The sequence below is a fragment of the Sander lucioperca genome, chromosome 17 (assembly GCF_008315115.2).
Source record: "Sander lucioperca isolate FBNREF2018 chromosome 17, SLUC_FBN_1.2, whole genome shotgun sequence".
Taxonomy (NCBI): domain Eukaryota; kingdom Metazoa; phylum Chordata; class Actinopteri; order Perciformes; family Percidae; genus Sander; species Sander lucioperca.
Genome location: NC_050189.1, coordinates 24,726,245 through 24,752,497, shown reverse-complemented (window position 1 = coordinate 24,752,497; position 26,253 = coordinate 24,726,245). Strand labels below are relative to the sequence as shown.

At 39.0% G+C, this 26,253-nt stretch overlaps 1 protein-coding gene across 16 annotated transcripts in view; it reads left to right on the top strand.

The window, feature by feature from the left end:
- The window catches only part of LOC116039878 (sodium/potassium/calcium exchanger 2), a 45,978-nt gene extending 26,053 nt beyond the window's left edge, over positions 1 to 19,925 (top strand). For 6 of the 16 annotated variants that reach the window (XM_035993609.1, XM_035993607.1, XM_035993608.1 and 3 more), the window contains 7 exons: positions 6,582 to 6,680; positions 8,105 to 8,227; positions 8,352 to 8,434; positions 13,489 to 13,623; positions 13,746 to 13,835; positions 14,213 to 14,379; positions 15,729 to 19,925. In XM_035993609.1, coding sequence (XP_035849502.1) covers positions 6,582 to 6,680; positions 8,105 to 8,227; positions 8,352 to 8,434; positions 13,489 to 13,623; positions 13,746 to 13,835; positions 14,213 to 14,379; positions 15,729 to 15,978 — 947 coding nt within the window. In that variant the 3' untranslated portion in view covers positions 15,979 to 19,925. Of the gene's footprint in view, positions 1 to 3,292; positions 3,344 to 6,581; positions 6,681 to 8,104; positions 8,228 to 8,351; positions 8,435 to 13,488; positions 13,624 to 13,745; positions 13,836 to 14,212; positions 14,380 to 15,728 lie in introns of all 16 variants that reach the window. The other 10 variants (XM_035993614.1, XM_035993613.1, XM_035993612.1 and 7 more) reach the window with 3 other exon arrangements.
- Positions 19,926 to 26,253: the final 6,328 nt, after the last annotated feature.

Below are 26,253 nucleotides of genomic sequence, written 5' to 3'. Positions count from 1 at the left end.
CTGGTGAGACAAATGAGGATGTGGCCCCCTGTGTCATTAGTTTGTTTTCTATGCTATAACTTTCCATTATTTCATAAGCCATTTAGTGTGAGAGTTAAATCCATTCGTCCAGCCAACATTTCCAGTTTGCCCCATACTGCTTCCCCGCCCCGCCAGCAGTACTGTCTGTGTTGGTGACCCAGAGTCCCATCGATTACATGGTTCAATAACGCACTCAATGTCGCTGACCTCCCACCCCTCCCGTATATATTTTCCATTTATGCAGACATAAAATGTGGACATTCTGCTGAAGTATTTTAGCAATTTATTACATTTAACTCCAGCATCAAGATGACATAGGCATGTGTTTAAATCGTCATGTGTTTTACAAAAATGTAATTTATAATTCACTGTATTTGCAATGTAATGAGGCATTCATGAGATATATTTTCATATATTTATGATGATTGATGAATAGATGATTCTATTTGTTTTTCATATGTTTAGCATTACTATTTGAATTTGCTTTGTAGCATATTCTTGAGGACAAATTACAACATAGGCTTACAAAATATTTTGTATAATATAGGAGTCCTTATTTTTTAAAGGAAAACTTCGACATTAAAGAGGGGTATCGATCTTCTCATCTAACTCTTGACAAGAAAGCAAATGAGTGATATATAAACTATTCCTTTGATATATTTAAATGTGCATAGGGACCACACCTTATCTAGCAAATATGGCCTTTAAACCTCGCCCCACGTAATCTTCATTCGATTGATAACCATACCTAAAGTATGTTGTGTAACTGTGACCAGCCAAGCAGCCCCTATCAACCATCATCTCCCAACACACTCTCATACACAAACACACATGCCACCCCTCCCTACCCTCCTGCACCCTCTGAGCTCACCCTGTGCCGGGTGGGTAAAAGAATCAATGTTAAAAGCCTTTTTGCTAAAGCACGGACTGTGAATTTCCCTGACACCCCAACCCCCAGCAGACAGAGCGGACAAACACACACACACACACACACACACACACACACACACACACACTTCTAGCATAGCTCACTAGGTTTAGAGGTCACACCGCAAGGACAAGAGGGCCCCCGGTAAACAACAACAAGCCTCCCTCCCTCTATTTGCCTCAAACAGACAAGTGTGCGGCCAGTGATTGCGTCGTTGGTTAATTACCCTCCGAGCAGCCTCAGTTAGAGGCCGGCCTCACAGCGATGGTGCACTTCAAACTCAAATCGCCTAATCATATGGGATTGAGGCACTTGTTTTGGAGTGCAGCAGATGAGACACTCTGCAATAGGATGCAAAAATATGTGTTTTCATCTCATTAGACTGTTTTCAGGGCTGCCAAGTCTCACATTTGAACCATAATCCTCCCACATATGAGTGGAATGGTCCCCCACTTTTGGGCAGAGTTGGAAAATAATGTCAGTGCATGTGGGTTTGTGGGTGTGGGCATATACTGTAGAGTACCAGTGGTGGAATGTAACAGAGTACATTTACTCAAGTACTGTACTTAAGTATAAATTTGAAGTACTTGTACTTTCCTTGAGTCTTTTCTTTTCTTGCCACTTTCTCCTACTCCACAACATTTCAGAGGGAATATTGTAATTTTTACTTCACTAAATTAACCTGACAGCTTTAGTTACTAGTTACTTTACAAATTAAGATTTCTGAACACAAAACACATGTAGTTTATAAAATACAATGTTTTATTATAACTTAAACTACCCAACAATATATAGGCCTACAATTACAGTTGAAATGATTAGCCGATTAAACACTTAATTGATTTGACAGAACTGTTTGGATCGTTTCCAGTTTCTAAAATGTGAGGATTTTTCTGCATTGAGTACTTTTACTACTTTAAGTACATTTTCCTGATGATACTTACATACTTTTTACTTAAGTAACATTTTCAATGCAGGACTTTTACTTGTAAGTTATTTTTAAAGTGTGGTATTAGTACTTTTACTTAAGTAAAGGATCTGAATACTTCTTCCACCACTGTAGAGTTACTGTACTGTGATCCTACATATAGGAAACTATAAATCTGTGCTTGTGAAGAGTCGATGAGTCAGTTTACCCAGCTTATATTTAATTTACTTAACCTTTTAATAACCAGGAAGTGTCTAGACATGAATTATTTGTTTTAGATTATTTGCTTTGTCATAGAGTCACATAGAAAATCATTTACAAAACTCATGTAGGTCAATATCAGAACTTGAGAGACTATTTAAAACGTTTTGAATATGGTGTTAGATATGAAGGCACTTCTCCAAATGAAGTTTGTATTATAAATTATCACACTGTGTGTGTGTGTGTGTGTGTGTGTGTGTGTGTGTGTGTGTGCGTGTGTGCGTGTGTGCGTGTGTGCGTGTGTGCGTGTGTGTGTGTGTGTGTGTGTGTGTGTGTGTGTGTTTTGTAGTAAGTTCAGAACAGCAGAAGAGAAGTTAGAGAGTTGGCACATATAAATTACAGAGATGTGTTCAAAATAAAACATTAAGTAACCAGCAGAGTTAAGGAAGAATATTTGATTACTTAACTCTGCACTAAAAGCTTAATCCTCATGCTGTTAGCTTTTATTGTTAAAAAAAGGCAAACAAGCTGCAAGCTTGGAAAGATGGTGTGCAGGAGGGGGGGAGCCTTGTGGTCCGGTGTCTTCTGTTCTGCTGCTTCATGTTCAGCTGTTGCTGCAGGTTTAAATTCCCAGCTAATTCATCATGCAGATGTGCTGACCGCCTATTTACTGTAGCACGAAGGGAATCAAATTAATTGTTCTGGTTTCATTGTGGAAATAAAACGCTGAATCATCAATCCTTTGAATAAGCTTGCGTGCAGAGGAGAGGAGGACTCATCTTTTTGTTGCATGTTGACCCAGTAAATTCTCTTCTGACTTCCCTGTTCTGTTTGTTTTTTAATATACTGTATCATTGTATGAACCTCTTATTGTTATGCTAGTATATTGACAGCCCCTTCCCCCTCCCCTTTTCTCGCAATTCTTCTCTGATAGCTAACTAACCTGTGCCATTGGCAGGTTATTTATCAAACTGAGTTACTGTAATACTATAATGTATTTTATTTCTAATTCAACCCGTGCCACCTTGTTTTGCACTTATGCAGTGATGATTCTGAGAGACTTTGTTTTATTGTATGTCACTCCTTGTGCCCGTGTGAGTGTTCGTAGAGTATGTGATGTAGAACCAGCGGGCCTGTCTTGTTCTGTCATGTTCACTCTTTTCCTTTTCTCTGTGTTCGTTGCCTTACCCTTGTCTTTTGCTGTGATGTTGTAGAGCTTGGGACTTATGGGAAACTAAAATATTATCACTCAATGACTGAGGAAGGTAAGCCTGAATGTTTTCACTTGATTCTTTGAGTCAGCTTCTGTCATCCCTCTTGGTTTTTCTCCACCTTAGTCATTGAACAGCACCTCCAACCCCATTTTTTTGTTTGCTTGCGACATACAGTTTGCACAGTTTTGGTTTTCAACCTCTGAGATTTCACTGACTAAGTGCAAATCATGGTAACCATGCCATTTTTTTATTTACTTTTTAGTCTCATTTAAATTTTTGTCTTATTTCTTTCATTTCTGTCCAGAGAATATGTACATACGTATTGTTTGTCACTGTGTGTAGTGCTTCTATGGATTTTTATTCTATTCATTAACAAGATATTTCAAAGAAACATGAGTCATATGTTGCTAATGTTTGATTCTGTGAGTGAACCACTGCTTCTTCTTTGGATTCTTGGTCAGATTTTAAGACATGCAGGCAGGTAAAACCATATACACAAATATACAGCATACCATTGCCTAAAAACACAAAGCACAAGGTTTTCTATTTTCTTTTCTTTGGCCCGTTACCCATCTGCATCGCTGAGAAATACATCATCCATGGCTCAGCACTCACTCGGAGCTTCCACTTGCACCAGCAGCGGGTGCACCCATGTAAGACTTACGTTGCTGAATTTGGCAATCTGGAGTGACTCATCCACCCAGGGGTTGCGTAAGAAGCAGAGCTGACAGGGAAAATGAGCGGATGTGTAACGACGGCTATGGATGGACTGGACTTGGTTATTCTTAAAGTATCTGCAATTGCTTCATCATTATGGAAATTGGAACTGTCATATTTCTTTTTTGTTTGCCCTTTGAGTTAATTTGCAGCAACTAGAAAGCTGTATCAAGTGAAAGGTAGCGTGTGAGATAGAAACGGCTAGCCTTAGCTAAATCTATAACTAAATGTACTTGATTTGTTTCCTAGCTGTTGTCTGTAACTGAACTCCATTTTGATGAATTGACATCTTGGTAATTCAGTTAGTTACTCTTAGTTATTCCACATAACTTAATGAGTCTATAGCTAGATCCGAGCATGGTGGTGAAGTCCTGCTAAAGCTAACTCTCTTAGCAGATCTTAGCATGTGACTGTAGTGGAATTCATGCAATTGGAAAATTCTGTGCAATTAAGCTACAGTACCTTAATGTATTAATTGTAAATTAATTCTTAAGCTGATTTCAATATAAATATAAATAGTAGACGATCAGAGAAACTGGTACAATTAATATTAAATAATCAAAATTGATTTAATTTACTAAATTAAGTTTATTTCGCAAAAAAATCTGAGAAAACACATTTTATTGGTACTGCACCCCACCCTCACACTCTGTGAAGATTATCTAAGCAGAGTGCAGTATCTGTATTTAGATATTATGTAGGTTTAATGGCAAATTTTTTTCTGTATGATTAGTCTAAAAAAAAAGAAGGCATTACAATTTTATATCTGTTATGCAGTTTGTCGGCCAGCCTACAAAACTTTAAACCCTCTCAACTTCCCTCTTTCTGTAGTAACTGCTCTCTGCCTCATAGATCTTTCTACAAATATTTTCAGAACTAGCACTGAAACATCGTGCCGGAGCAGTTTTATTCCACATCCAAGAATTTCCTTTGAAACTCATCAAAAAGCCCAACCCTGCAGCTTGTATTCCCAAGCAGAGACAGTGATCACACCCACATTTGTATAAACAAATGCACACAAATGCACTGTCACTGCCATACACAACCCACTGACATGACCGCCTAAGGTGAGTGATGTGAAGGCAGTGGAATGTGTGATACCATCTTGTGAAAATATACAGAATACGTGTATGCGTATGTCTTTGTAGCATGTGTGTGTCTGAAAGAGAGAGATGAGAGGGGAGGGGCTGTGTGTCGCCGAACAACAAAAAAGACAAAGTGAGAGAAAGATGGGATTTGAAAAAGACAGATGAGCGAGGAAAACAGGAGCGATGGAGAAATGTAGAGTGAAATAGAGGAGACGGGAGGAAGGCCGGCGGTGACTAAGGGTGGTTAATGATTTTGCTTGAAGGTCACAGATAGTGTTGACATGGTTGGGTGGAGTATGTATCGACGCGTCACTGTGTCAAGGACTGACAAATCAGCCATGCCCTCTTAAAATGAAGAAAAAAAAAACTTTCACATTGATCACTGTGGGCTGATTGGGTGTATGTAGGACATGTATGCAAAAACTGATACGCACAGGAAGTCAGTGAAATTAAGTATGGATACATGACTACACAGAGGTTAAGAGGTTTTACACCAAAAGAGCATGCTAGATGAGACAGAATGCCTTACATCGCCGTCAAATATTAACATCTAATTTGTATTACATGGGAACATAAAGACCTACACCACATGATTTTTGTGCATTTGGTGTAATATTTCTTCTGTATTGTTGTTGGTGCGTGTGTCATTGGGGGAGTTCCAGTCATCACTCATCATTGTAACATGGGCAGAACTGCCTTTGTGAGCCAATAATTGTAATGACAAGAGGGCACCCAGTTTACACAAGCCCCAAGGTTATGTTGTTCAGTTGATGACTGGTTTCAATTCAGTCTACTGCATCACAGCATCATCTTTCCAGTGTTATTGAATCAATAAATGTGATCAGCAGCAATGTATTTATCACCACCAGTGATTTTTAAGTATTGATTAAAGTCTCTAACTAGCAGATGTCTCTTGCATGCCACATTATTTGTCTTTGTCTGAGGCTTTGCACACAGCTACTGTACTTAAAATACGGAGGCACTCCAATACAAGAAACGCTATATCGCTAAATCAGGTGCTTCCTGTTTAAATATTTGAATACAACATCTTGAACTCTGATATGCTGTGATGCTGTCCCCAGCTAAACCTTTGGTTGCTTTTAGTTCCCAGCTAGCCGCTGACATCTCTTGAGTTTTTGATCTGAAACGAGAACTGAGATGAACAGGAGTGAATCTGACCTCCAGAAGGCAGATATCTTCACGTGAGATTCTTTCCCTGCTGGCTTTGTCTCCACCAAGGACCAGGACATTGCAGGATCATCAGTATATGATATGCCATGTCATATTGACTCTTGATGTTGTTTAAACGGCAGTTTTTTGTAAAGTCACCGCCCTGTATGCACTGTGCTTTTGATATGTGACCCATCTGGGGTCAAAGGTGACAACGAAGGAGGTCTGACTGGGATGAGGCCGAGAGGCTTTGAAGATGCAGCAGTATGCAGCTCTGTGTTCTACGTTTAACCATTGTGGCGATTCTGTTGCAGGTAAATTTCGAGAGAAGGCATCCATCCTTGACAAGATTGCTAAAAAGAAATGCCAAGTGGAGGACAGTGAGAAGGCCAATGGGGTAGCAAGCCGTTCAGGTAAAAAGTTCTGTCATATTGCTTAGATGCTAAGGGAATAGTAAAGAAAGTACACTCTCTTGTCTGTACGCTAAATATGAAGCCTCCACCAGTAGCCGGTTAGCTTAGCCTAGCATAAGGACTGGAAACAGGGGGAAACAGTGTCCAAAGGTAACACAATTTGCCTACCAACACCTTTTTAAAAGTCATCAATTAACATGTTATACATTATTTGTTTAGTCCATGTTAAAACGGAAGCGTAAAACAACATCTTCTTGTTGTACAGATTCCAGTCTCTATGCTAAGCTAGCCAGCTGTAGCTTCAAATGTACTGTACAAATAAATCAATCTTCTCATCTAGCTCTCAACAAGAAAGGGAATAAGCGTATTTCCCAAAATGCAAACTATTCCTTTTAATTACATAGTATCTGACTATTCCCAAAATCACTTTGCTGATGCTAAAATGTCACGAATAGGCATTCATTGGCTTAATATTCCTTATATTATTAATCAGGATTGCCCACTGAAATAGTTAATGAGCATCCCATCCGACATTAAACAAGCATGACATTATCAAGAGCTGCCAAATTGATTGCAAGTGTTGTCTTCAAGCAGTATTTAAATCAATCACAGTCACTGCCAGGTGTTATTTGTGTTTTTCACTTCAAAGAGCATCGGACCAAAGGATAAACAGAAGGCCAGAGGAAGCACTTCCATGGCCACAATGTAGTCAGAGTGGCAGAATCAAAGCGTGGCATAGATGTTTATCAACAAGGCAAAATTATGCTAACAGCGCCACATTAACATATTACCATCTTAATCAACATAAATGACTGGTAGTCATCACAGCATACTTTACTTTTCGGGCCTCACATATCTCAAATTGGTGTCTGTAGTAAAAGAAGATTTACCGTCAGTGTAGTTTAGTGTATGGTGCATGTGATTAGATTCATATCCCATCTTTATCTGTAATATCACTGTATCAAAGCTAGGGACTGATGTCATGTGTTGGACGACAGTGGCATCAAGTCACATTATCTATCTGAGTATCTTTTTAATTGTGTCCCAACCCCACTTGGATTAAAGCAATTTCCACGGCAATTATAGTTTAATCATCTGATTACATGGCTTTTGGCTCTTTGTATTTTAATAAGGGCTGTTAAGTAAGTCGGGCCTCAAACAAAACAGTCATATCAGCCACCCTATGATGAGGCAGACAGATGATAGTAACAGCCTCAGACATGCACACATTTGTTCATACAACAAAAGATGCTTGAATGAACATGACTTTTTGATCATTACATTCTATATTAAAGGTCCCATATTATCCTCCTTTTGGGTTTCTACTAGAACATGTTTACATGTTCAAAGAACACATCATTTTTCACATACTGTCTGTCTGAATATACCTGTATTCGCCATCTGTCTGAAACACTCCATTTTAGAGCCCGTCTCTTCAAGCCCCCCTCCCGAAAAAGACCAGTCTGCTCTGATTGGTCAGCGTTTCCGAGTCTCTGCACCGTCATTGCAGCCAGGGAATGACTGTAACGGGGTTAACTATTTAACAGGTGCTGTCTCCCACCTCTCTCTACGTCACAACAGCTAACACTCTCATGCCCATATGAGGCAATGCCAGCTTTAGTTTCTCTCAATGCGTCTCGCTTTAATTTTCATCCTTTAAACTTCCCACAGATAAGAACCTTCCAAACAGCTCCAGCGTGGAAGTGGAAGTGACACCACCCATGAATGGAACAGCAGGTCAAGAGGGGGAGACGGTAAGTAATCACAGTACACATGAATAAAAACAACAACAGAGGAAGAAACTGCAGTGTGTTTTACCAAGCTCCCATGTCTGTGCCCCCCCCCCAAAAAACAAAAAACAAAACAAAAACTCACCTATCCAACTAACCTGGTTGTGCTTATGAAAAGGTAGCAAAACTGAGGGACAATATCAAAGTTAAGTTTAAGAGACGTTTGTGGATACTTTATGCCTCTCATCTGTGTCTTTGTTCCACCTTGAGTGTGATTGATGCAAAGGTTGCATTAACTATGGCACAGGTCACTACTGCTGATAAATTCCCAGCATGCACTCGGGCGAGTTCCTCCATCTTCAGCCAGACCTGCCAAAGACCCGCCTCCTCCCACTGAGTTCTGTAATCACACTCCTCACTCACCTGCTGCTCCGCGCCGCTGGGTGCCCCAAATGAACACACTCGCACACATGCCTCAACACACATACACACATAGCCTTTGACGTACGGCCAGGCACAGAGAGCAGAATGGCACCTGCAGCACAGTTGTGCTGGCATGAGCGATGATGGTGGGACGCAGCAAGCCGCCAGGCCAACAGACGGTCCTGGGGCAAAAGGGCACCAATTCAAAGACGCACACTGAGAGGGAAGCAGGCAGAAGAGATGCATGCGTCGGTCATCCTGCTGGATTCTCACTCGTTTCATTGACCAAGAGTAACCCCAAGACAGACCCAATTCTGCTACCATTCACTCGGCAAAAAGTTGTATTTTCAATTTGGTATTGGGGGCTGAAATATTTAGTTTCAGATAAATCACTTTCTCTAACATAATTTGTTTTCAAGTCTCAGCTCTACACACCCACATTTCCCTGATATTTGTTCTCATGCCCTAAAACTAATTTTATAGGCTGTTCTTTGGGTTAATCTGATGCAGTTTACCTTGTTTTAAGCTACTACACCACTACATAATTTTTATATATTTTTTATATTTCAACAGACCTTGTATTGAAAGGATTTGCAAATAACCTGAAACATGACCAGTAGCTGTGCATTTAAAGGTCTCCACAAAACTAGGGATTTTAACCTTGCAAAATTGAAGCCCAGTCTTTGTATACTAAAACAGTGTTTTTCAAATCTGTATGAACTGAATGAGTCTTACAAAATTAGATCTTTGTGCACCTAAACAATAGATACTGTAGCACTTTAACATACAGCATTCCTCTGAGGTAAGATACAGTCGTCTATAAATACAGACTGGTGTGGATGCATGCAGGAGCTTCCCAGAATAGACTGCACAAGAAACTACTTAAGATGAGCCCTGATTCGGGCGCCCAGATAGCTCAGTTGGTGGAGCGGGCACCCATGTATAGAGGTGTACTCCTTGACGCAGTAGACGTGAAAAATAGGTGTAGGTCCTATTTCTAGCATGCACGCGTTTTCGGCGCGGCTCGAGCCTTATCTGAGACATGCGTGTCACGCAGGCAGTGTGCAAGCTCTAACCTGTTAACATGGGAGCCGAAATAAAAACTGACACGCCACGCAGCTGACACGCTCACGCCACGCAGCCAGTGTGCAGGATCCCTAATTGTACATGCAGCTATTTTTAGAGGTGTGTCCCACAGTGCACCTGTCTGTGTCAGCCAGGAAGTAGCTGGAAGCAGTTCACACCTTCATATGCCGTCATACTAATTGTTCAATTCCTCCTGGATGCCTTGGAAACCAAGATTGGGGAATAAGAAGATAGTTAAGGTCAAACTAAAATCGTCAGCAGATTTCTAGAACAATTTTCTGACTCCCTTTTTGTTGTTGTTGAAACCTTCTGAGACAGCAATGATCATTATACTGCAATATTTCCCAAATGAAAGGGTTTATTTTTCATAAAAGCAATATTGTATAGCATACTTTCATCTGGTTCTAATTTAATAATGCTTTTTTCTTGTAAAGATGAATAATGGGCACATTCAGGGTATGACTCACAGCAAATTGTTCTGTTAAAATACTATAATATAATATTCTGGATTTTCTGCTTATAGCACACATTTTGAATATTTATGAGAGCGTAAAGCTCCTGTAATCACTTCATTTAATAACATACTGGGAAACTAAAGAAAGTCATAACCAACAGGGATTTGAGACTCATCTCTATCATAACTAAAATTATAATTTTTTAAAGAGGGTGTGTGTAGCATGGATTTCAGGGAGGAAGTAACATCAGATCTGTTCACTTTCCTTTTTGCTAAATGAGAATTTCATATCCAGATAGAGGCTCTTTGTTAAAAAATAATTCAAAATAGCTGATGCCGATATTCACACCATTGCAAATGTTACAGTAGTACAGCAGTAAAGATTTATAATAGTCAATAAAAGTCAAACTATTAAAGTAAATGAGTGAATAAGCTTCTGTTTGTCAGATTACACCTGTGCTGTGTGAATACCATAAACCTATTCAGAAAGAGTATTGGACATGGAAAGATCAAAGTCATTTCAGATAGCATTCTGTCCATTCCATGATATTAAAAGTTGGATCAACAAAGTAATGCAAATGCATCAGGGTGCAGTCTTTTTGCCGCTGTGCTTATGTGCTTACATGTTTTTATGACCATTTCAACTCTTGTAGCTTTGTTGCCTCACACCAGGGGCCAGCGCACACGCTTCCCTCCGGGAAGAGAAAAAATAGCAAATGTCACGCCTCCCCTCGCAGCTCCGTGGTGCCTGGTAAAAGTCAGTGCCTTTAAGCTCGGAGTTGGCAGTGTTGCCAACTGAGGCACCACAGGGCAGGAAAAACCCCCAAGGGGCTGGCATTTGGGAATCAACTCAGAGTAGGGAGCACCATCTCTATGGGGTACTTTAGGAGAGAAAGCAGGTAAAGCATAAATAGATAAATGACAGACTCACAGTGTGCAGTGTCAACTAGAAACAGTCACCTGCATGCAGTCAACATAGCCATGAAAGAGCTGCAGGGCAAACATGCTATATAATGCCAGGCTACCTGCTAGTACATAAGAAGGAGCTGCTGTTGCTATTATTATCCCACACACACTGCAGTCAACACATAGTAACACTGATGAAAACCTTGTATCTTTACATCTATGAAAAGAAGTGGATGTGGTTCAGAATTGATCTTTCTGAAGCCTCAGGTTTTTGGTTTTAGACAACAATGCAGCCATCTGGATATGGAGAAGAGGAGAAATCAAAATGCTGAGCATAAGTGATGCAAGCGCTGCCTTTTGTTTGGCAGCTCTGATTACCAAGGTTACCAGGCAATACTCAACAGCATTAGCTGTCACAGCAGGATAAGCTCCATATGATTCATTATTTGTGCAGTAGCCATCTTTAAAGATTTCTGCTTCACTTTCTGGGCATGCTTAGCTGATGTGATCAAAGCTGTTAAGACTTAAATGATTTTCTTGAGAAACGTCTGTATCAACATCTGCCCTGCTATATGCTTTTCTGTCGAGTCTACAGTATGTCTTTTGCACCCTTTTTTTGCTGCAGTTTTTTTGCACATTGGCTAACCCCTTTCAAAAGGCCAAGAGACAAATTCTACTGTAGGTCTACAGTGTGTTCTGCTCAGATCTGCCTGTGTGGACTTGTTTTTCTCACGGCTCCTTAGCATCCTGTATAATTGGATTCAAGGGACCTAAGACATGTTTCCGCTCTCAGAAGGCTTTGTTGTTATTATTAAATTAAAGTTTACAAGTGGCAAAATGTTTAATTGAGAGTCTGCTTTTGCAACAGTAGGCATAAAAGCTAAACAGGTAAGGTAGGCTAATGCCATAAAAAAAGATGATCCACCAAGCAAAATATAAGGTCAAAAACCATTGAGGTGTCCTCTCCCTGTTGTTTCATGAATGTGCAGTAGCCTCAACTATATAGTTAATGGTCCAGTGAACTAAGTCTATAATTTGGGAGGATTGTACAATAAGGATAGGTTTTTATAATTGTACAATCCTTTCAAATTATAGTCCCAGTTCACTGGACAGAACACACATTGTGTGCTAAGAATGGCAAATACATAAAACTAAACTAAAAAGTTCTATTGGTCTCTGACTAGTCAGCCATTGTTAGAACCACTATAGAAACACACATGTAGGGTAGCACTTTATATACTGCCCTTCATCACTGACTTCATTTAAACACATTTGAAACTTTATCAGCCGTTTCTAATTATATCAACAACTGCCATACTATATTCACCAAACAAACAACAGCAGCCTTCATACAGCAATATAACAGCACCAACGACTGTCAAATGAATAAGTTTTAAAATAGTGGTCAAAATGTTAAAATAATAACAGTATTTAACTGAACAGCGATATGTACCTGTAGGCTGATAACAATAGGGTAAAACCACTGCTGAGTGAACAGAAAAGGCTCCAGTATTAATAAATCCTGGCTGTTAGCCTGGTCAGGAGCAGGCTAGCTGCACAGAATAAATCTCCATGGAAACTTAGGTTGCTTCTGCTTTCGTGAAACCGAGTCAAGGCTTAAGTCATCCAGGATACCTGGGAAATCCCGGTTTAATCTGCTATCTAGGTTTTGTGAAATAGTCCTCTGATGAATGGAGAGGCAGAGCCCTTCAGGCTCGGTGCAATATCCCAAATCACAGTCATCAGACTCCTCTGTCTTAAGGTCAACGCAGAGCAAAGGCACGTGCACTTCCAGGTCCTTCCATCAATTTCTGCCGACCTCTGTGTTGTCTTGTCCCTCTTTAAGTGCTTGTGTTGCAAGAGTGCTGCCTACCTCTCTGGATAGTTGCTATGTAGAAGTGTATACCAATGAGACAAGTTATCGAGCTAAAGGACACACTTGGATTGTTATGAAATTTCCCTTTATGAATATGTAAAAAGCGTGACTCAACTCAATGTGCTGTTTGCCCCATATTTGCCTGTTATTTACTCACAAATAGTAAATTAAACATCAAGTGATTACACTACATGGTGTGACAAACATGTCGACCCTGACAGCCTCTTGTGGCAGCTCCAGACCAAAAACATAAGCGGTATTACCCATTCTGATGTCTGTTTTGTAACCTTTATCTCCTCTCCCTCTTTCTGATCTTCGATGTCTCTCTCTCAGGCTGAGGATGAAGAGGAGGAGGACCAGCCTCTGAGCCTGTCCTGGCCCGAGTCCAACCGCAAGCGCCTCACCTACCTCTTAATCATACCAATTGTCCTCCCCCTGTGGATAACGCTGCCTGACGTCAGGAAGCCGGTGTGTGAGACAGAGTTCCTCCTTCTCAAAAAGTTTGAAACAAAAATGTTGTGTGTGGAGTCCTTATTTGTGCGTCTGTTTCAAAATTCACTATTGGCTCGCTCTTCTTCTTTGCCTTTCAGACGGCAAAAAAGTTCTTCCCCATCACCTTCCTGGGTGCCATCACCTGGATTGCAGGCTTCTCTTACCTAATGGTGTGGTGGGCTCACCAGGTACTGTACACAGTTGCCAAAGACTTGCTCACTCCCCAGGACATGACATAGTAAAATTAATTGGGTGTTATGTGATCATGACAGCAGTCCCAGAACACTGTGAAATCCTAACATAAGCATAATCCTTTTTAAAAAAAACAAAGGCAAGATACAGTCGTCTTTTCTCTTCATTTCCCATCCTAGAAAATAAAACCATATTCTATAACCCACTTACTCATAAGTAATTACAGCTGTCTTTAAACAAAGAGATTGTTGGAGCTAGAGTTTTGTCTCCTCCAACAGCTTTCAAGCGTCACAAGGAAATTAAAATAGCTAGAAAAAAAGATTAGGTTTTTTTCACCCCAAAGCTTAGTTTCCTTTTTCCCCCGTTTTTGCAGGTTGGAGATACCATTGGGATTACAGAGGAGATTATGGGCCTGACTATATTAGCAGCTGGAACCTCCATCCCTGACCTCATCACCAGTGTTATTGTGGCACGCAAGGGGCTGGGTGATATGGCTGTATCCAGCTCCGTAGGCTCCAACATCTTCGACATTACTGTTGGGTACGCCATCTGAGTACAATTTGAGTTTGTGCATGGTCTTGCTGTTGTTGTTTTTTTAACCATATTATCTGCCATAACATTATAACCATGAATCCTGAAGCCTTATTTACATGATACAATGTTTGTTTGATAGATGAATATGTATTTTTCTCCAGGTCTTTGTCTTTACATTTTCAATTTTCCTTGTAATGTTTGCTTTTCACACTGTCACAATAGTCAGAAACATCAAAAGCCATTTTCTGTCATATGTTCTTTAAAGAGTAACATAACAAACGGTGGAAAAAATGTCTCCAATTGAGTTTCATGTGTGAAATGTGAGTGAGTTTCCTGTCTGACCACACAAGGTCATGGTCACTGATGGGTGCGGTCAGAAGGGTGCTTTGCTGTAGTGGCAGGAAGTTTTAGTGTCCTGTTGCCTCACTATACCCGGTCCAGACCTCTAAATATATTGATTATATCTTTCAAGTATTCAGGTTTTTGAGTACTACACCTTTTAGGCCACAAGCGTGCAGGGTATACTAACATGACATGCAGGTATCGAGTGGAAGCAATGTATGCTTCAATATCCCCCCGAAAATGATGCTGATGGAAGTTGATAATGTAAAATCAAGAATACTTACTGTGATAATTGTGTTGATGCTACATGTGTATTATTTTTTACGGTAAACAAACAAAAGTATACCAACTCATGTGTATGCAGTATCATGACAATAGTGGAAATGAGACTACTAAAGTTAGTTGTTAACATATAAAAGAGAGAGAAGGCAGGAGACGGTGGTAGCCTTTGTCAGTTAAAGTGCAATCATATGGCTATTTCCTGGCGCACTACTATGTTGCACTTGTAACCCAACAGTGATGTCACAGTGTACTGACACACCCTGGAGTACACCTCTACAGCTTGCTTTATACTTGAGATACTACACCAAAGATACTCATGGCATAGTTTTTGATTTATCAGATTAGCAAAACCGCACAACCACACTGATGTATTTCATGTAAAAAGTTATATTTACCACAATTTATATTTGTGATTATAATGACAGTGTGTTGACACGTGCGTAACCCCTTAACATACCACTACAATTTGTGCAATCACTGCAGCAAGGTGAGAGATGAAGCAAGCATCCTGATATCCACATGAAAACAAGTCTCGACCAGAAAACCGGTTCTCTTACAAACCTGTTTCACGCTCCTCTTTTTATTTAGGGCATCCTTGTTCAGGGTACCATTTTAAACTTGGTTTGACCCATTACAATTTGTAAAAAATGATGAAAGACAAGAAATTGTTGAGTGGAATTACATGAAGCATAATTGCTTAATAACGGTAACATGTGTTTGTGTATTGGCAGACTGCCGTTCCCCTGGCTCATGTGGTCCTTTATCAACGAACTGAAACCGGTGCAAGTCAGCTCCAATGGCCTCTTCTGTGCCATTGTGCTCCTCTTCATCATGCTCCTCTTCGTCATCATCTCCATCGCCGCCTGCAAGTGGCGCATGAGCAAGCTGCTCGGCTTCATCATGTTCATGCTGTATTTCGTCTTCCTGGTGGTTAGCGTCATGCTGGAGGACAAGGTGATTACCTGTCCGGTTTCCATCTGAGGACCTTGGAGGACCCATTTACTCTCCCTCGTCACCACCACTACCACCACCAACACAACCATACTTCTTGTCTGCCATCGCTCTCACCCGACCCTTTGTGATCCTTTACCCCAGGAATAAAAAAGAAGAATAAGGAGGACTGGACAAGAGAATAAAGCAGTTGGTGGCGAGAAGGGATTAAACCCACATGGGCACAAGACTAGGGCTTGGCTGGTTTAGCGTAGGCCTAACCTGAGTGGATTTTTATTTATTATTATTTAATTAGCAGGTGAGGGGAGGTTCTGTGTGTATCAGCCAAATATAGAAGCATTATGCATGCCATTAGTGTCAATAGACAAGCTCGAATCCAGACCACGCCTGGTAGGTTGAGGAGGATGACCTCCTGTGAACTTTGGGGGGAAAAACAAGATATGCGCTGTATAAAACTCTTAATAATACATGCAGTGGCTGAGCTGAAATTGTGAGCATATTTGAACACACACACTAGTTCAACAGACTAAGACGCTGTCGCCAAGAGTGGAGTTTGTGGATGAGGAATTGGCAGACTGTGTGGGTGAAAAGTGTTTCCCGTCTGATGGTATTGAGCGAAAAGACTCTCCTGTGGGCTTTGCACCTGAGCAACAAGGGATGAAACACTCTTGCTGGGCAGACAAACTTCTTATTTCTTATTTTGCTAATTCATAATGCTCAATGGCGAGTTTAAGCTTCCCGTCTCCCCTGCCGGATGTCATTTTTCACCACTGAATGTCTCTTCAGAGGATTCTTCTTCTTTTTTTTAATTTTTGGATTCATTTTCATGAAATACAGTATATAGAAGTAGCATTAGATGTACTGTAGCAGTATTAGGCAATGTAGAGCCATTTCGACAATCTGCACCTCTTTTGTTCTTTTGCCACTGAACACATTCTTCTGACTGTACAGAATTTTCCATGCTTCACACGCACCGACTGACAAAGACAAGAAGAAAAAAAGCCTAATTGAAATTTAGCCTCTTAAAGTATGTGTTAGCCTTCAATATCTTTCACTGGTTGGAAAAAAAAGGCATGAGTACCTTAGGCTCATAAAAGTTCCGTAATGAAGTCAATGTCAAAATAATACATTTGAAAAAAAACTTAACAGTGTTTAAGTGTCATAGTTGATTTAGATTATTCAATGTGTAGTGCTTTGTTCACAGTAGAACTGGGCTCAACTCACTGGCTAGTCAAGCTCCTGGGGTAGTAGTTTCAAGGAGTCAACTGCATGTTAAAGTAGACACTTGGAGGTGAATAATACCAATCAACATTTAAGAAGTCGTATACCTAAATGTATACTTTTTCAAACATGTTTCATAAGTTCTTCATGCAAACCAGTGCTCAGTCTCTATGTAGAAAGTGTCAACATGTATGGTCAATGATATCTATCAAACTTGTGCAATTTCTTTTCTAATCAAAGGTGCTTTTGTGTGCATGTGTGCAATCTGCATTTAAAGTCATCACACAATGACCATTCCTTATATTTATCTATGACTAGAGGTTATACTACCAGTATTTTGCAACTAATTGCAAAAAGAAATATACACCAAATGGTGTTTTATACTGGGAATAGAAATCATAACCACAATCTCTCCTTAAGCTACATAGAATGTGGAAATCACAAATTTAACAGCAATATACCGTGTGTGTCGTTGAGAATCGCAACCCCACCCCCACGACCCTCCCCATGCGTCTGTCCTTGCTGTCCCTCACTGTCTTTCCTGTCTGATGTGGTCTCACACCCTACAACAAAAAAAGTGTGCTGCCATTTCCTCCTAAAACGGACCCCTTCCTGTTAGAGCTGGCCAGTAACACCTGCTTTACCTCAACACAGCCTCTGTACAGCAGCGGAGTAACTGTAAAATAATAGTAAATAGATTCTCTGAATGTGTGAGGAAATGCATGCAAGGAATTTGGGCTGGTTACCCACTGACTGTACAGCTGAGCTTACTATACTAACTATATATGTTCACTTTTATGCATCAATTCAAAAAGAAACACCAAGAACTTATTGGTTTTACTCTGTAAATATACACTCCTGTTTGTTTGTTTTTTTGCAAGAACCAAATGGCTCACACATGTATTTTGTTTAATAGTGGATGGGAAAGGTCAATGATATGCTGGAGGCCCTTAAGTATTATAGTATTATTGAGCAAAAAGACAACTCAAGAGCATTTATTTTTAGACTACTCCACATCTTATTAGCATGCTTTACACTGTAAACATGCCTGTTCAGCATCTGGTAAGAAACGAGGCTAGTAATTACCATATTGCTTCCTCGAATTCAACAACAGTAGGGTACTATGTTTTCTGACACTCGGCAAAGATTGCAAATGCACAGGTAAAAGAAAACTATGATTCATGCAAACCAAACTCATATGTTAAACTGTTATTTGTCCTCTCGTATAGTATATCTCCTTGAACATTTCCACAACCCAGATTCATAGTCAATTTAAGGCTTCTATGATGACTCATGTACTTTGTGAAATTCTCCTGCACACATTTGCCATTAAACTTTCCTCAGAGCGCCCACACACTCTCCTTAACATAACACCTCACCTTAAGTTTTTACTCGACCCCTCTTTAGAAGAAGAGTTAGACATTTTGGGAAATGCACTTTTTTGCTTTCTTGCTAAGATGAGAAGATGGATGCCACTTTCATGTCAGTGCGGTAAATACATAGCTAGAGCCAGCACCTTAGCTTAGCTTAGCTTAGCTTGGTACAAAAACTGGAAACTAGCTAGTCTGGCTCTTGTGTTTTCAGATTTTGAGAAAGGAGAGGCTTGGTCCAATGAAGATTTAACAAAAAGATGTAATATCAAAATGGCATGACAACAACAAGTTTTACACTGCAGCGGGCTGAAATAGCGGTATCTCCTACCGGATCCACACCTTTTCAGTCCCTCCCTTTTCCTACGCTGCTCACTATATTCTCCTGGTGATGTGGGCGGTTCGTTTTCCCCACGTGGCTTTGGATCATTTTGCATTAGTCCTTCGTTTGGTGCAGTGACATGTCCATGCCCCTGAGCGCATCCCATTGGATCTCTTCATTGCCCCTATAAGAAGGACGTACTTTTAAATTCATATGTGTTCAAGGTTACCCTCAAGGTTATAACATGGAGATGTAAATTCTTTTCAAGCTACAGGAATAAACATTCTTTGGTCTTATCTACTCGGCACACCAGCAGGGGTCGGCTCTAAGACAGATAAACAAAGGATTTCTTCCTGCCGTGTGACAAAAGAAGGGCCACCCCCTCTAAACCTTAGGAGAGCAGTCAGACATGATTTAATTAACTTGAGGAGCTTAGGAATCTGTATGAAAGAGAAGGATATTGATTGGGTCTAACATTATTGATACAATTCTTCTGCCTAACCCAGCTGCAGCATATATTGTTAATACATTAAAACATAAAAGTACATTGACATCAAAGATCAGCATTGTTTTAACATTTTTCAACTACACTCTATATCCAAAGGTAACAAAATCCACCTACAAGCACCTCTTAAGCCAACTAACTAACATGTTATATCTAGTTTGTGACATGTCTATGTATAAGTGTAAAAACAACAAGGTGTGGTTTTACATTGGCTTATGTGCAGGCCAAGCTAGCTGTTTCCCCGTTTCCAGCCTTTGTGCTAAGCTAAGCTAACCGTTTACTTGTGGTAGCTTCATATTTACCGTACAGCCATGAGAGCGGTATCAATTTTCTTGTCTAACTCTCGGCAAAAAGGCGAATACGTGTATTTCCCAAAATGTCTAAATATTGCTTTAACAGGTTAACAGATATTTTGCTACCACTAGCCTACATGAGCATTCTGTATCTGCACACTTCCATTGCAAAAACCTACTGTCAAGACAACAATTATTTTTTTCTTTCTCCAAAGTTCCTATGGTGTTTTTATGTGAAAGCACGAATGGTGAAGGAAAAAACTAAAAGAAAAAAAATCAAAAGGCTAAGCAGTTTAACATGTGAGCTTGGCATTGATTGTGGTTCACCAGGATAAGTGACTGTGAAAGTTGACCACTAATGAACATTCTTGCACTGTAAATGTTTTATTTTCTTGGTGTTATTGTAAGATTTATTTAAGGTGTACATATATACAGATACAAATTAACCATATACTCTATATGTGTAAAAGAAAAATGTCTCTTTATGTAAAAACACAAAGTATATAATAAAACAAATAAAGATGATAATTCGAATATGCAACATGTGCTTGCTGGTTTTACATTACTGTCAGACCTTAGGCTATATGTTAGTAAATGGCTTATTTAATATTTGGTAGCGCTTTATTTTAACAGACAGAGACATGTTACATGTTAGAGACAGCTATATTTTATACTGTGTAAAAGTATAAATGAAACTGGGTAAATCATCCACATGTGATAAATTTGTTTTACATGAGGAGTTATAGTTGTAGATACATTAATAAACACTTCCTTATACCTGCTTACAACCACATTATAGCTTATAAATGCTAAAAGGAGGGGGCATGTTGGAAAAAATGTTTTAGTACATTAAGTGCCTTACACTCATAGCCTTTTGGACCGTTTTTGTGCCCTCATCTCACTAAGTTTTGAGGTGTGTAGTAGTGGTAAACATGTTGTGGCTGTACTGGAAACTTTGGAAAGTTTAGAAGCTTCCTGTAAGGCTTTTACTTGTTTATTTGAATTAAAGGGCCACTCCACTAATTTCCCACATGAACTGCAGTTTCTTACTCAGCCTGTGGAAACTGTTGTATAATGACTTATGTGGCTCTGGAGGGAGCTTTATACAGTTTAAAAAAATATATATTTTGATGTTATCAGGGTTATCTCGGCTTGGGCTCGAGACTTAAATTTTATATTTAGCACATTGTTCTGATTGCCAGGAATGACTCAGAATACTGAAAATGTATTTTTTACAGCACATAAACTCTCAATTTGGATGATTTTGAGCATCTTTTAAAACAAATGTGTTTTAGGATGCACACCTGGCCTACACAATTCTTATACAATCAGCATTTGTCCTCTGAATTTTTCACAAGAAAGACTCTGCACCCCATTGTTTGTCAACCCACAAACTTCTTTGACTTCTCCATTGTCTGTTGTAGACTGTAAGAGTATCAATAAATTAACCCACTTTTAAGCTTTCCCTAAACTCAACTGCAATGAATTTGCATACATTTTTAATGGAGGTATCCTTAATAACGATCTCAAATGGCAATTAGCACTGTAAAATAGAAGTAAAATACTGTTTCACCTTTATACAAGGGCAGTGATATGCTTTTTTTTACTTCTCATGTAGTGCCTTCCTGTATGCATGAAGACTAGTTGTGGAATAGAGCGCCCTCCTGTGATCAAACCCTGACACCTCAATGTGACTTGTGATGCAATCATTGTGCAGTCTTGATAGGTTGCTTTATAATTCCTTTCCTTGGAATTGTGTCACATAGTTTCCCAAGTACTTTCATGTCTATATACTCTGATTTCCCCCTAAATAACTGGAAATAGACACAACATGAGTCAAACTATTGTCTCTCTTTCATTCATGTAAGTTCCCTCTAGACTTTGAATGTCAAGCTCTTGTTTTACATTCAAAGACGAAGGAGCATGAGGGTAAGTTATGTGGGGTTTGAATTTCTGAACTTGACAAGACATGCATGAGATTTTTCAAAGTAGGGTTAATAAACATTGATGGTGGTTAAGCATGCCAAAGCATTTTATGTGGTTTTTATGGTAATAATTCTGAAGGAGCTACAGAAATCCCCAGGTGTTTCCTGCTAACTCAACTAATGTCCTTATAGCCTTTTAAAAAACGAAATCTGTTTCCTGATTCACAACACCTTTTTCTGCACCCTCACATCATTGCACTAAGGAAAAATAAAATATAATAATACTACAGCTATATATTTCCATTTTCAAAATTGGCTAAAACCATTTTTTATCCACTAAAGGATTTGTGGAAGCATCTCAGACAAGGCCTTTTTCCTACGAGCCCACACAGCGTTAGCTATCAACCATTAGTCATTTAAACAGTCTTTAAAACACTCTTTAAAACAACTGGAAGTAAGCTAACTTACCACTGCTGAGTTTGTATTTCAGTGAGAAAGTGGAAACTAGCTAGCCTAGCTTGCTAACATTGCTCACTCCCACAAGATGTTTTTTTTTTTGTTTTGTTCTTGGTATTTCAAGATGTGCTAAGTTACTGCTGCTCCCACATACTCAATGTTGTCTTCATCCCACATACTCTTTAAGGACTTTCCAGACTCTCAACAAGGAGCCATAACATTATCTATGATCTTTCCTCAGAAGTGTGTTTCATTCTTCCAGGTATTCCCAGACGTTTTTGATAGTAAATCAAATGACTGCTTCCCCACACCTTTCACTGGAAATTGATCCTGCATGTTTCCATCCCGGTAATTCACACTGTCAAAGCACTTGACTAACCTCCAGTTTGAGTGTGTAAGCTCTTACATCGTTAGTTTTCCCCTGGAGGAGTTGTTTTAATCACTCTTGCCGACGGCACTCCTTTGTGATTACGTTTATTGGCGTTTAGTTTCAAAATCCTGGATAGCATTCTCCTTTTTTTCTGGACAGACGAGACTTTGATTTGGAAGACATGATAATATGGTAAGTCTTGTGAAGTCATCAAGAGCTTTTTCTCAATAACCATTTATTACACTTCAAAGATGGGACCATTACAGTTAAATGAGTTTAAATTGATGAAAAAGTTCAAAGAAAATATAAAGATTTATTATTTTTTATATATATATATATATATATATATATATATATATATACACACACACATTACAGTAATTATGTCTGTCCCTTAATGGATGTAAGCATGGTGTGATCTATTTTTTGTACCTATTTGTTATACATTTGTACTTCAGATCTCATCTACTTTATGTCTTATTTAAATCTTTCTTCTATTCCATTAAGATGTATGGTGCCAAAGTTAGTCCTATATCCTCGCTGGATTTTTGTATACTTTTATTTTGTTATTTGTCGTCAGTAGTTATAGTTTATTTTTCATTCAGATGTTTCTACTTTTGGTTTCAGTAATTATTGTGTGAGTGGTGTATTTCAAGAAAGAGTATATGGAGTACTGTACAGTGGTGGAATGTTACTAAGTACATTTACTCCAGTACTGTACTTAAGTACAAATTTGAGGTACTTGTACTTTACTTGAGTATTTTCTTTTCATTTTTCACTTTCTGCTTCTACTCCACTACATGTCAGAGAGACATATTGTACTCTTTACTCCACTACGTTAATCTGACAGCTTTAGTTACTAGTCACTTTACAAATTAAGATTTTTAAACACATGTAGTTTATAAAATATGATGTTTTATTATAAATTAAACTACCCAACAATATATGGGCCTACAAGTCCAGCTGAAATGATTAGCCGATTAAACATTTAGTTGATTGACAGAACGGTTTTGATTGTTTCCAGTTTCTAAAATGTTTTAATTCTTTAAGTACATTTTCCTGATGATTTTACTTACATACTTTTACTTAAGTAACATCTTCAATACAGGACTTTTACTTGTAACAGAGTATTTTTACAATGTGGTATTAGTACTTTTACTTAAGTAAAGGATCTGAATACTTCTTCGAACACTGGTACTGTATATAAACACCCAGCAATCTCAAAAGGTGAGACTTTTAGAAATACTACTTGCTACTTTAACTTGTATCATTTAAATCTCAGACAATGTTGTTTTTTTTGCTTTTGGTTTGTTACGAAACTCAATGGGATTTATAACATTGAAACAATTTAATAATAATTTCATACTTTTTATAGTCTGTTATACTCTTCCCCATATACACATGGTGAATGTCACTGTAAATTTAAGATACACTTTCCTGTTTGCATGAAGTACACTGATGAAGTAAATTCAGCCAAATCAGGTGAGTTAAAGAAGAGAGGATGCCATTTTAGAGATGCACGAGAACTAAGGAAGAGACTCTTGTGATGGGCAACATACAGTATCAGGATGACGTCCATAATGCATTTGTAACATTATACAGCTCTAACATACACACTGAGAAATAAGAATATAACGCAATAGCTGTCGGGAAATTAGGTCACTTCTAATAGTCTAGAGAGTTCACGCAGGCTGATTCACCAAGTTGACAAAAAAAAATATGAAAAATCAAGATTCCGTTTAAATTTGTGAGTCAAGGGCAGTGTTGGCAGTCTGTGGGGATTTTCCCTCTTCCAGCTCACATTTTACGATAGACCAACTCACTTTCTCAGTCGATTGCCAGCAGTAAATAAACTCCACATGCTTCTGAGGGCAAGGTTAGTAGCACCGAGGGCGGCTTGTTCAGCGAGTCAGCTTACTATCGGCCAGACTTTGCTCAGTGACTTCATCTGCTCGCTGTTACAGGGTGTGCTTGCATTTGACTCAGCAAAAAAAAGTCTCAGAGGAGGATCCAGGCCAAACTCTGCACACTCACTCGATATTGTTACAAGTTTGTCTGAGGCAGCCTGAGAGAATAGTTTCAAAACATCTCAGGCACAGGTGAGTCATCACCAAAAGTGCCTTATTTGGCTGTTTTGGGGGGATTCGGGAAGTTATTTTCATGACTCTTTAAAAAAAAGGGGGCTTCAGTGGACTTGAGGCGATACAATGACTCAAAGATCTGCAGTTGAGTTGTAACTGCTGCACATGTGGCTCTGTGAATCAGCTTGAGAATTGTTTAAGAGAGGGTTTTGGTTTGCAAGTTTAGAAAAACAAGCTGACATGCATTGATATGTCATTATGCCATTTTAAACTGAGTCAGAAACAGCAGAATAACACCAAATGAGGAGAAAGTTAAGCAATCTGTCCCAACCTTACTGATCGTTCAAGATAAACAAGTAATTATTTTTCTTTCTTTTTTGGGGGGGGCATTTTAGGCCTTTATTCACATAGGACAGCTGAAGACATGAAAGGGGATAGAGAGGGGGAATTACATGCAGCAAAGGGCCACAGTGGCGAACCCATGGCCGCTACGTCAAGACATAAACCTCTATATATGGGTGCCTGCTCTACCAGGTGAGCTACCCAGGCACCCATAAACAAGTAATTCTAACCAAGTTACAGCCACTCAAATGTAACAACTTGTGTTACATAGGCTCACCTTAAGTCAACTGCTCGGTGACTTTAAACTCAAGTTGAAACATATTTTACTGTAAAAATGGATCAGTCATGTTGTCATAAATTATCTGCTGCTTGTCATTGAATTTAATGGTCATTTTATTGTATCTTTGTTTCCGTTTTGAGTGTATTTTCTTGTTGAGTTATGAATGAGCATTTGTGTAAAGGCCCATCTAGGCAGAACCAATCCGCTTCTTCTATAAATGCTGATGTATGTGGCATTGGTCCATGTTATATAGTTGTCCCTCAAAATAAACATTAAATAAATATAATAAATAAAAAGTTAACACATTATAATATTTATAGGGATAAAAGGAGTTTTTTAATATTTTAAATTAGCAAACAAATGCGTAGAAGTAGCAGTTCCCATGTTTACAAGTCTCACACCTTTGATTCATGCACCAGCAGGCACACCTTTACATTGGCCCTGCAGTATACAGTATGTGTTTTTATGTGTTTTATGTGTTGCATTTTGTTGAGTCCATCACTTTATTGCTTTGCTGTTTCTGCGTTTTCTTATCAATTATATTTTATCTTGATTCCTAAATATAGTATCTATGTATTAACATCTGTCCTGGAACACCACCTCATGATATTTAGCACTTATTGTTAAGTTGATGATTTCTGAACGCTCAGGTGGCAAGTAGCACACAACTGTGTTAGTATATGTCATTTAACTGCAGTTTCCATGTAATGTACTGCTTTTTCAGTAACAGTTTGTGGAAAGGAGAGTCTTCACCTTAAAGGGCTTATACCTGTTTCAATAACTGCCAAATAAAAATTCTTCAAATTGCTTATAATTTCTATTTACAATGCGGTAACCACGATAAACAAATGCTTACTCAACGTAATGGAAATGTTAACCCTGTCAGGTCCTGTAATTGTCTTTTTACTTTAACGTATTTGCTCTGTGGGAGTTGACAGGCGTGGCCGGTGTCGACACCTTTTGGAAGTGAGTCATCAATGCCAAAGGTACTAAAGTCAACTTTAGGACTGTCAAATTCAAAAGTTTGAAATGGAAGAATTATGTCTTGTTCATTAGCTTATACTCGTGCACTTAGTATCTACTGACATGGCAATTTGAAATGTGGACTTAAAAATGACATAAGACTGCGTGATCAAAAGT